This window comes from Sesamum indicum, linkage group LG2, assembly GCF_000512975.1.
Source record: "Sesamum indicum cultivar Zhongzhi No. 13 linkage group LG2, S_indicum_v1.0, whole genome shotgun sequence".
NCBI classification, from domain to species: domain Eukaryota; kingdom Viridiplantae; phylum Streptophyta; class Magnoliopsida; order Lamiales; family Pedaliaceae; genus Sesamum; species Sesamum indicum.
In genome coordinates, this window is record NC_026146.1 from 12,615,933 (window position 1) to 12,628,295 (window position 12,363).

Here is a 12,363-nt window from a genome sequence, read left to right on the forward strand (position 1 = left end):
ATTGCAATGTACAAAGAGAGAATGACACAAGAGCACGACGTTTTCCTAAAATCGGTACTGGAAGAAGGCTCCTACGTTAAGTTGTATAGCTATACTCACTTGCTGAATGGCTTTGCAATTTATGCCAATGGTGAGGAGGTATGTATATTAATGGATCTGCGACAAATATTAAGGAAAAAAATGCATGCAACCCCTTTTAGATATATATTACTAATGAGCAAATTGTTTCGATTTCATTGAAGTTCCAGATTCGAGTAACTCGATAAATTTTGATTGAATTATGATATGATACAAAGAAGAAAAAGATCGAATAATCATTCTATGATGAAAATAGAATTTATTTTTTTATATGAGGATAATTTATTCATTTATAATATCACATGGAGGTGAATTGTATTTATAATATCATATGAGGATAATTTACTCAATTTACTAATTTAAATAAAATTTATTTTTTTAGAAAAAATAATTATTATAATCAAAAGACAAATACAAATATTAAACAAATATAATACCTTTTCAACTCATGGAAACAGAATGCTGTTTAATCAATTGAACTTGTTTTAGAAGTGTTTTTTTCCTAAACACTACTCAATTTAGCTTCTCGTTGCTTTTGACTTTTTGTCACCTAAGACTACCCATTTTTTATTCTGCTAAAATTTCCAATTTTTTTTCACAAAAAATGTCTTCTCAAAAAGCTTAACATAATGTTTGGTTTTTTTTTTAACTTGTTTTGGGGTATTTTGTGGAGATAGAGAGAGAAAAACAAAGATAAATAAAAATAAATTAGAGATAGTGTGGATGTTTGGATTTGTTTTTTGAGATAATATAAAATAAGTATGATATGTTTGATGTTGGGTAGTAGGGAGACAAAAAGTACTGTTCATTGTCAAATCACGTCTATTTTATATATATTTATATATATATATATAAATATATATAATTTATTTAGTTGTAAGTGATTTAAAATAAATATTATTTTTTAATTAATTATATTTTTTAAAAAAAGTAATTAAAACTATTTTAAGATAATCAAAAATATATTCAAAACTTACAAAATTAACCAAACATACTCTATATTTTGGCCCATCTTTGAATCAAAACCGAACATAGTGTAAGCTTTTACAAACACTCCCTAATCTTAAATAACTTCAAGTTGAAAATTGTGGTCCCAATTACTGACAACTATACGTGCGGACATTTGTCTAGGTGATTGATGTGCTTCGACGTGCAGGGAGAGTTAGGTCTGTCCAAGAAGATGTAAAAATGGAGAAACACACAACACACACACCTGACTTCTTAGGGATTAGTAGTGGTGCTTGGCCAGCCTTAGGCGGATCTACGGCTGCCGGCGAGGGCATTGTGATAGGCCTAGTAGACACAGGAATCAACCCTTTCCATCCCAGCTTTGCGACTCAAACATCAACAGGGCGTCCTGTATTTACACAAGGTAGCAAGTTCAAGGGAACATGTGCTATGGGGGAGCAATTTTCAGCATCGGCATGCAACGGCAAGATAGTTGGTGCACAGTACTTTGCAAGAGCAGCAGTTGCTGCAGGGGAGTTTAATACTACGCGCGACTATGCTTCACCGTTCGACGCTGATGGTCATGGAAGGCAAGTGGCTCATAATAAACATATAGGCGCATCACCCGTAATACTACAAGAAAATAGCTATAAAAAAAATTGATGCTAAAATAGCTAATTAGCAAGTGAAACTTTTGTTGCTAATCTACACTATTTAATATATTTTAAACAATTCGTTGTTAAATCCATTAGCAAGTAAATTTTTTGAGTTAAATAATATAAATTAGTAATGAGAATTTTATTTACTAATTAGCTGGACGCTATTTTTTTTTCCATTACTAAGGAGCCATTTTTTTGTAGTGTAAAATGCAACAAGTCCCCTTTGGAAACACTAACAAGCGTAAAAAATTCCATTGAATTTAGAAATCATGAAAGGCCAATTATGAGTTTCTTTTTTAAAAGTTTAGTTTGCACTGTTTTTTTCTTTTGCTTTTTTCTTGTTTCTTTTTGGTTCAGGAAAGTTTTGTGCTATTTTGACAGGAATACAAAATGCAAAACCCTATTATGATGCTATAAAATTTCAGTGTCAAATATTTTATATTTAGACTATCCACAAGCTAATATGAAGTACAGCCTTTGAAATTTTGAACACATGAATTGTCAATTTAAGAGAAAAGTGTAATTGAGGGGTGTTGATGCATTGAATTTAACAGTCATACAGCCTCAACAGCAGCAGGAAACCACCATATTCCAGTCATAGCCAACAACTTCAACTATGGCTATGCCAGTGGCATGGCACCAGGAGCTAGGTAATAAATTCTGCATTCTTACATGGTCATCGGTAGTGATCTCGTCGGTCAGTTAGAATATTTGGTGCTTATGCAGGATTGCTGCGTATAAAGCGCTTTATTCTTTCGGAGGTTACATGTCTGACGTCGTGGCTGCAGTAGATCAGGTGAGTTAATTGCATTATTTTGTCCATGAAACATACAACTTATAGGCACAAAACCTTCATAAACAAAGAAAGGCGCAACACAGCCGCCGTCTCCTACATCAGGGGTTCACGTTGCCCTTCTTTTTTTCCAATAAGTTTTTGGCTTGGTGGTGTTTACTAGCCAAATGTTATCTTCTTTGCTCATATGGTTAACTGTTCAATTTTCTTAAGGCAGTAGAAGACGGTGTCGATGTACTAAGTCTTTCAATAGGGCCAGGAAAAGTGCCTTCAGGGCCTTGTGCATTCCTCAATATTCTAGAACTGGAACTTCTCTTTGCAACAAAAGCTGGGGTGCTGGTTGTTCAAGCTGTAGGAAACGGTGGACCGTCGTCTAGTTCCATCCTTTCGTTTAGTCCCTGGATCACCAGCGTTGCAGCCTCTATAACCGATAGGAAGTACAATAACTCTCTCGCTCTGGGGAACGGGCAACGCTTGCTAGGAACCGGTCTTGCACGTAAGTTGGATCGCATCACAAGAGTGCTTCATTTAGTCTCATTTAAACAGTTGGTGAGAAAACAAATTTGTGAATTATGTCTCTCGCAGCTCCAACTTTTGGAGGAGTGTATTTCCCAATTGCAGCTGCAGCCGATGTTTGTCGAAAGAACTTCACCACAGGCCTCATGGAAACCTGCCAGAATGCAGATCCCTTCATACGTGCTAATGCACGTGGAAAGCTAATCATCTGCACGTATACCTTCGACTTTGAATCTGAGGCCGCAAGTATATCAAACGTTGCAGCGACTGCACAAAAGATTGGTGCTGCCGGTTTCATCCTGACCATGGATCCCGACGTTGGTTCTGAGCAGATTAAGGGCGCCACAGTGACCTTACAAGTCCCTGGAATCATTCTAAACAATATGGAATCTTCATCGGTACGTATGTGATGAATAAGCTGATATTGCATTAGTTAAACTTGCAAGTTAACCATGCTCATGATCTTGCCGCGCAGGCTTTGTGGGAATACTATAATTCTAATACGATCAGGAGCCGAAGTGGAGAAGCCCTATTCTTTAGAGCAAGAGCAAGGATTCAAGACGGCAGGAGGGCGACTTATGCTGGACGGGCACCAGTTGTGGCATCATATTCGTCGAGAGGTCCCGACGTGAACAATGCAATATTAGAAGCTGCAGATGTGCTAAAGCCTAATATCATGGCCCCAGGCTCCTCAATATGGGCTGCCTGGAGTCCCAATAGTGAAGGAGATGTATACATCAAAGGTGAACATATATGCATGAGTTAATTAATGCTCTTCGTTTCCTGAAAAGTTGATGGTAATGTGTTCAAATTCTTTGATTAATTTAGATATATATGATCATCTTAAGGATATCATAGGAAAAGGAAGGAAAGCAAAGGCCACATATCAGATCCTTAAAGTACTAATTAGAGGGTGTTTGGCTAAGCATATCTTAGAGCATACTAGATAGCCGACTTTGTTTAAAAATATATTTATGAAGTGTTTGGATAAAATAAATAATAAAAATTCTTGTAATAAGATGTTTAGTAGTGTCAATTTTGTATGTAATATGATAAAATTTGAACAAATTTATTAAAAATCCAATGAACAAATTAGGAACTCTGTATGTTTTCTTTTTTTTTTTTTTTTTTTGGTTATGTTTTTTTTTTTTTTTTTTTTTTTTGGTTTACTTGTAAATTTTGCCCTAGAGTTATCTATGTTTTGTATTTAAGTCATTTATATTATTAGGGTTGTAAAACAGACCTACATATTTTTAACTTTTGTGAATTTAGAACACATTTCGTCAACAATTTTAAAATTGGCTAGAAAGTCTCATGTGCCCTGTACATATTGGTAGAAGACCACCAGCCCATTTTAAATTCTCCAACTGGATGTGTCTTAAGGTTACGAAAATTAAAAATTCGCAAGACTAAAATACAAAACAAATATAATTTGAGGATGAAAATTGCAATAAATTAAGCGAGATGAACTTAAAAGTTTCTTCACAACTAAGTTAAATTGGATTTTATAAGCTCCAACCTTCATTTGGAAATTCATTAAATTTTCGGGTAAATTCTCAAACATATGATAGCATATTTTGAAAAATTTGTAAGCTTAGCCAAACACCCTATAAATAACAATCAAGAAAGCACACGAAATTCCTGTTCATTCAATCCATGCATGTTTTAATTTGTAGGGATGATTGATTATTTCTAAAGATTTTGACAAACCAGACACTTGCAACTGGATTCAGGACAAAGTTTTGCATTACTGTCGGGAACAAGCATGGCCACTCCACACATTGCCGGCATTGCTGCTCTGATAAAGCAAAAACACCGGCACTGGAGTCCAGCAGCAATCACTTCAGCAATGATGACGACGGCCGACGTGATCGACCATTCGGGCGCCCCCATTCTAGCCCAACACAAGAACAGGTTATCTCCCGCCACCCCATTCGATTTCGGGGCAGGTTCCGTCAACCCTTCTCGGGCCATCGATCCAGGCCTCGTCTTCGACGCCTATTTCGAGAACTACTTACAGTTCCTGTGCGCAGTTCCAGGCGTCGACGACATGTCCATAAGACGGGCCGTGGGAGTCGGATGCCCGGCCAAGAGAAACGAATGGTGTTCGGATTTGAACACAGCAAGTGTGACGGTTTCAAACTTGGTTGGGTCGAGGAAGGTGATTAGAAGAGTAACTAATGTAGCCGATGCCGATGAGAAGTACACAGTAATGGTGAGAGAGCCTCTCGGCGTGAGGGTTAGGGTAATGCCGGCGGCGTTTAAGATCAGTGTGAATGCATCAAGATTCATTACACTTCTCCTGGAAGCAACTCAGAGAACAAATGCTTACACATTTGGGGAGGTGGTGTTGAGAGGCAGTAAAAACCATGTGGTCAGAGTTCCTATTGCTGTTTTTGTTAGCAGTTCATTAGGCCGATCTTGATACTAGCCATTTAAGCACACTTTTTGTCGTCTGCATAATTTAAATTTTTATTATTTTTATTTAATTTCGCCAAACACAATTTTCTGGCAAGATAATTTATATAATATTTCACATTTAACAAACTCAACAAAATTGTCATTGCTGAAGCAGAACATATTGAAGAACCTTCCAATAAGAATAGGTGAAAAAAAAATGAGCAAATTACTTCACTGTATTTTCAAAAAATGAAGCAAATCACCACCTACTAATAATTTAGATTGAGAGATAATTTGCTTCATTTCTCAATATACATGAAATAATTTATTTTTTTTTAGAGGAATTGTTTTACTCATTTCTCACTGCATTTTTCCTTATAAAAATGTGCATATATGCACTCCGCCCTCATACAATAAATAAATAGAACGGTTGCTGATGGTGCTTGCGACGAGAGACAACTTGATCACCTTCATTTATGTAAATCGAATCTCTTCCTACCCACATTTATGAACAGTTTTGAGAAGCAGCTTCCCTTTTTCTGCCCCTGCTAATTAAAATAGATACACAACCAGCCCGTTTTCAAGTTAGAAGCTCTGCTTCAGACTTTGAGAACTTGTCATTCAAGTTTAAACGAAAAAAATACAAGTAAACTCATTGTGATATTGCAAATGAGTAAATTATTTTTTTATGGAAAAAAAAAATAGCAATTTATATTTCTGTACTTTTAAAAATGCAGCAATTTACCACTCTGTATTTTTCAAAATGAAGCAATTTACCTCCCTAAATTTAAACTCTACAACTTTACCTGCAGGATGCTTTTTGCTACAGCTTTCATGTTGTTTGTGGTTGTAGATACACTGCTGTTGTTCTTGTGCTTCTTGTTTCCCTTGTGCTTGCTGCTGTTGAGGCCTATCTTTAATAAAATGAAGTTTGGAATTAGGCGCTCCCATTTTCCCAAACAAGCTTGAGAATTTGCACGTTTTGAAGGCGTATCCGCACTAATCATCTGCCGAAACATAGCTACATTTCAGATATTACGGTTAAATCTTGCATATGAAAACCCTAAGATCGATGTAAAAGACATCACATGTGAATCTTTTATCCATGAGTCAGCATCTATAGAAATAGGAAGCCCATCTGAATTAGTACATTCAAAGTCCTTCATTTGGGCAAAAGTTACCTTCTCTGTATCTGATGGTGTTATATTGCAGGTCATGGAGATCCGTAACAGAAACTACTTTTGGTCTACCATGGGTTTTAGTTTGCGACTTTGACTTTTTTGATTGGTTAGTGACTAAGAAATTATGTAATATTTAGAGCATGGAGTCAGTTACAGAATCATGTAATATGTGCTACTGTTGTATTGGTTGACTATTTATTCATTATTCAGTCTTGGTACAAATATTAGTTGTATATGCCCAACTTATCTTATGATATTCATTTGGTTTTTTATGTAATATTTGTTCTAGGTAATTTAAATTTTAGATGTATTGATAATTGGAGAATACTTTCAATTATTAATATAAATTAAAATTATAAATAAAAAATAATAATATTTAAAATAACAAGTGAATTTTTTGTAACAAATACCCTTTTGTTACGAATTTTGTCCCTAACAAAGCATTTGTTATGCTTGTATTCTCTACCACCAAAATTCGCAGCGAATTCGTAGTGAAAAGGTTTTCACTACGAATTTTGGACTTTGGCTACGATATATACGTAGTAGCTAAAAGTCTTTTTTATTATAGCGACAGCAACACCCTAATAGAATTCCTGAAACACGAGGTAATCAACGACTTTTTTGTGAAGGGATAGTTATGTTATTTTCTTCTAAGGTTTGGTGTAATTGCACATGCATTCTATGTGATTTGAAAAAATTACATAAATGCCCCTGACGACGTTTGTTTTCCTCCAATAAATAGATCTATCCGTTAGTCAAAATTTATGAAATTTTTGTTGATATTAATTAAAAAATTGAATAAAATTCTATATTTGCATACCGCTGAGTTACTATTAGCTTATCCCAAATCAAATTAGGTCTGTCAATAAATAGAGTAAGACCTTATCCAGACCCAAGTCCAAAAAGGACCCGAATAACTAATTACTACCTAACGCCCAACCCAACTCAAAACCTATGAGTCTCTGTGACCTAACTCAATTATTTGGATTGGATCCGTCCCAGGCCCATTTTTTTCCCCTTCTACATTCATTCAACAAAAGGGAAGTAATAATGTTTATAAGGTACAACTTCTTAAGTTCACCTGAACTGCTGGGACTCGTTTGGTCTGAGAGGTTGAGTGTGAGGGTAGTGATGATGAAGAGGCCGGCGGTCGACGTGCAGATGCTCGAAGATCTCTTGCGTACTCAAGAAGCTGAGCTCTCCTATTGTACCCTTTCCCTCCGCCGTCTCTTTTGGCAATGTCGTCGGAGTGGAAATGATGATAACAGTGGTGACGACAGTTTTGTTTGTCGCTATAACAAAAAGATAATATTAGTGATCGAGATATTAAATAATAATAATTTTTCATTTTATTATAATATAATTATTAATGACAAGAATTATATATAGAATTTTTATTATAATTTAATCACTGCTACGTGGGTGATAACAAAAATATAATATAATTATATTTGTCGTCTCACATTATGATTATACATATCTCATTAATGACCTATAATGATAATTTTATATATAATTTTTCTGTTACTAACTGTTGTAGGAAAATTGTAATTTTAATCCTATAAGTAGAAGGATGATAATTTTAGTTATGTAGAAATTTATTTTGACAAATCTGAGGTGTAATTTTGAAAAAAACTATAATTTTCCTATAAAGTCGTTCACGATTAAAATTGTCACCCCCTAAATTAAACGTCTAAAATTATAATTTTCCCAAGTATTTCTAATCATGACAATATTTATGAAAATATCTTTTCGCTATTAAAATTATAGAGAACACATAAAAGGTTTTTATCATTTAAAACATATAAAAGTGATTTTGATATGGTGAGTCACCTTCTTGTCTCTAATATTCTGTTTCTTTGCAATGCGTCCTGGAATAAGGGCAAGCTCTTCCGCGGCGTCTCTGCATAAACTGCCACCAACACAGTCTTTTCTGGACAGCATGTGATTCTCTACGAGGAAAGCCAAAAACTTGACGGGTATCATACCCGAGTGCATGTCAAGAACTAAAACTGATCATGAGTGAGGGAGATAATACTAACCATGTTGCAGAGGCAGAGGGGGGAAAGGGAGTCCGATCGAGGAAACTTGATCGATCTGATGATGTTGTGGAGGAGCTTTCTTTGGAGCCCTTTTAATCAACAAAAGTAATAACGGTTTTTTTGCATTGTAAGGATCGAAATGTGATCTCTCTCTCATTGGTTAGAAGTCCAAATCAAGAAACTTTAGATCAAGATATTAAATATTTTACTGTAATATAAAGAAAGAAAGAGAAAGACATCCAAATCAAGAAGATTACAACAGGTATGCAGGCAGGCAGGCCGCTGCTCTATCTTTTTCTTATTTTGTCTCATCAGCTTTGGCCCTTTTGTCAATTGACCACCTAACACTTCTTTTCTCAAATTAAGTGCTGGTGATTATCACAGCCTATGAAGTAATTAAGTATTTTCTGCAATTTCAGAAGAAGAAGCTCTTAATTCCCAGTATCATGTTTGATCTTCTCGGTTGTTTTCTCTTACATCCGTTGGACGCGGAGCAACTATTATGTAACTTGTATCAATTTCTTCATTTTCTTAATTTCTTTTTTAGGATAATTACACTCCTTTTCCTCGAAGTTTGGTGCAGTTACACTTAGACCCCATGTGATTTTAAAAATTACATCTAATGCTTCCGTCTAACAAATAAGTCTCTCTACTAGTCACCATTTATTGAATTTGCTGATATTAACAAAAAAAAATGAATCGAAAGCAATATTTATCCTTTATTGATTGATCATTGACTTATTGCAGGTCAAACAATTTTTTCGAACTAAACTACCCTTATAACAGTGAAGATATACCTCTTCACATGCATTAACGCGTGAAAAATATATGAGGACATAGATGTGGACAGATAAGAATGCTTCCCTTCCTATATTTTGATGATATAGAACATTCTGTTCAGTGATTCAAGAACAAGAAACTCATGCCAAATAGTGTAACAAGGATTACCACAGGGCTAAACATAGTCATATAAATGATAGAAACGGATTACAAAAGCAGCCCTCACAAGGATACAGATTCTGAGATTCAGGAATAAAGCAGTAACTACACGTTGCAGCCTTCTTAAAATGGGGGAATAATATTGCATATATAGGCATCATCAGAGAATTAGTGAAGGATTACAACAAAATCAGAGGAGGGGAGGAGGACTAGATGCCGCATTTGCTTACTACTTTCCTGGACTGCTTGGTGTCTCATCCTGCCAGGTTGCTTGCCACTGCTTGTCATAAAACGTCGTCTCTTCCAGTAATTTCTTAATTGTTTCTATGTCTTCATTCTTTCTTATGAGAAGGACACCGGCTACAGCTACAAATAACAGTGTTTTGCAGAAGAAGTTGCTCATTTGATCCACAAGACCTACCCCAGTCAAGCTGTCCACAAAATAAGCCATGAAGAAGCCTATCATCGCAGCACGGCCTGCAAAAAGTATTAATGTGACACCATCAGCGGATCAACCCGGCCAAGATTTGCAGAAAAATGGAGAAGAGAAATGTGCAAACCGTTGAGCAGTTCAGCTTCAGGAAGATGAAACCTCTTCATCCATGCCCACCAAGGAATAATTGAGGTGTCAAAAACAACAGGGTTTTCGTTACTCGATGATTGTGGATTGTCTTCCATCCACTTTCTCCTCTTCACTTCTGCAAACAATCAACCCAAAACAGTTATAAACCAGGCGAAAAACCAGAAGCAGAAACGAGTGCTTTCAGGAACAAACGGAAAGCAACATCAGAACTAAATAAAGGGAAAACAGCAAACCTTATAAAGATACTACAATTACCAAGCACCATAAGTTTTCAATATGTAAGAGTGATCCAGCCACATCTATATTCAGCAAGTTCATCTACAACACATAATTAGGTGAAACACAGATCCAATCCACCACTATATACAGCAAGAGATCATATACCTCTAAATGTACCTGTTAGATGATTCATGTGCAAGTTAAGATTGAAATATTCTGATAAGTGCAAGTTTGCCAAAGATTATAAAATTCAAATGCATTCTGGCATTAACCCATAGATTCTCACAAATGTTCAGATGGATGATCCTAATTAGAAAGAGAACACTCATGTCCAAACACTAGTTAAACAACTTGTTGAGGCAATGCTCCCATTGGGCCTGAACTCCTGGGCCAAAAAGAATTAAACTATCTCAAATTTTACATGTAAATTCAAGATTTCATCCGCATTTTGAGTTCCTAAATTGCTCCCACATGTGAGCCGAAATATCTACACTACGTCAACACTCAAAAAATTCCCATTCGTCCCTAATCCTACAACAGTTTCACTCAAACAAATAGCTAGTTCAATTTAAGCAAAATGGGTAACAATTGTATGAATATTCAAATTCAATTTATGTATGTATGTGTATACGGCGAGTGAGTCACCAGCATCAATGACGGCGTCCCAGTCAGTCTTCCCATCTTTAGCAAACTGCTTCAAGTCCCATGTCCCTCCAACCCATCGCGGGTCCTCAAAGCTGCTCTCACCTCCGACCAACTTCACCGGCTCCGCCACTGGATCCTTCGCCGTCAGTGGCGGCGGAGGCGACCCATTTGAACCCACAGTCTCCTCAGAACTCACAGGGGTCTCATCCGGGATAGTAGCCGCCACACCAGAGCCATTATCAGAGCTCACCAGCAAATCAAACCGGAGCTTTCTCGTGGGTCTGAGAGGTAGATAAAGCTTAAAACTGACATGGGTTTTGCCATGCGACTGTGAAGGAGAAGGGGTAAGAGATGGAATTTTTGGGGAGAAAATGGCCATCGACATTATCGGAAATTGGGGTGCAGCGAGGTGGGGAAAAGTAAAGAGGCTGCAGAGAGTTCTCAGAGCATAGTTGAAATGTGTTAGGCGATTTTCAGCCGTAGAAATTGGTTACGGCTTTATTTGTGGCTTACTTCAGACTCGCTCATCTATTGGTATCATTATCATTTCCTTCTTTTTGCTCTGCTGGACTTGTCCCATAGTGAACGTTGAGTTTTGTACTAACATCTTTAAATCTGAATTTAACGTAATTATAAATATTTTTTTATTTAAAAAAATTATTAATATATTTTAAAATAAATTATCCTCTATGTAAACTATGGATAGGGGTATTTTGCTTCAAGTTTAAAACACAAGCAGGTAATTTGCTAATTATTTTTTTTACATGGAATATTTACTTATTTCACATAACACAGAGGATAAATTATATTTAACCCTTTATATATATATACATATATATGTATAAATAGAGTACTTATATATATGAAATGCCACTACAAGTTTGTGCCATTCTGAAACCTCTTCTTGTTCCTTTCATTCCATGAATGATATATACAAGATGCTAGTGTTGCCCATGCAGCCTCATTCACCAAGTGTTTTCCCCTCCGCTTCTTACTAACTCGTTCAATGCCAACAGTTCATTGCAAACCTAGCTACTTCAAGCCAATTTTCCAACAAAGAACTTCCAAGCATCTTTTAGAGTAGGAGCATTGAAAGAATAAGTGCATGTGTGTTTTGACATGAGATGATTAGAGAACACACCTCTGGTCTTGTTGTGTCCACCACGGCTTGCCAAAGGTTGATAGCCATTCAAGAATAGCTAACCGAAGGATGAAGTTTTGTGGGGCATCTTAAACCTTCTTGTAAATAGGCCATGCCAAGCAACTTTACTACCCTAAGGCTAGAACAACAACATTGCATCCTTAGTGTTGAATGTACCTGTTGTATTGCGTCATTTAATAGTGCCACTACCACGTGAAC

General features: G+C 36.2%; 3 protein-coding genes across 3 annotated transcripts; 1 reads left to right on the forward strand and 2 right to left on the reverse strand.

Moving 5' to 3' along the window:
- On the forward strand, window positions 7-5,464 carry LOC105155982 (subtilisin-like protease SBT2.5). The gene is made up of 8 exons (XM_011071982.2): window positions 7-138; window positions 1,210-1,616; window positions 2,240-2,335; window positions 2,412-2,481; window positions 2,692-2,974; window positions 3,064-3,392; window positions 3,470-3,737; window positions 4,728-5,464. The coding sequence occupies exons 1-8, from the start codon at window positions 7-9 to the stop codon at window positions 5,417-5,419; spliced, it is 2,277 nt and encodes a 758-aa protein (XP_011070284.1). The 3' UTR covers window positions 5,420-5,464.
- Window positions 5,541-8,882, reverse strand: LOC105155983. Its single transcript, XM_011071983.2, has 5 exons — window positions 8,618-8,882; window positions 8,409-8,527; window positions 7,657-7,867; window positions 6,201-6,401; window positions 5,541-5,939 (listed from the first exon to the last, which is right to left on the reverse strand). Exons 1-5 carry the CDS (start codon window positions 8,618-8,620, stop codon window positions 5,865-5,867), a joined length of 609 nt encoding a protein of 202 aa, XP_011070285.1. The 5' UTR covers window positions 8,621-8,882; the 3' UTR covers window positions 5,541-5,864.
- Window positions 9,477-11,534, reverse strand: LOC105155984 (light-harvesting complex-like protein 3 isotype 2, chloroplastic). Its single transcript, XM_011071984.2, has 3 exons — window positions 11,004-11,534; window positions 10,117-10,254; window positions 9,477-10,033 (listed from the first exon to the last, which is right to left on the reverse strand). Exons 1-3 carry the CDS (start codon window positions 11,386-11,388, stop codon window positions 9,786-9,788), a joined length of 771 nt encoding a protein of 256 aa, XP_011070286.1. The 5' UTR covers window positions 11,389-11,534; the 3' UTR covers window positions 9,477-9,785.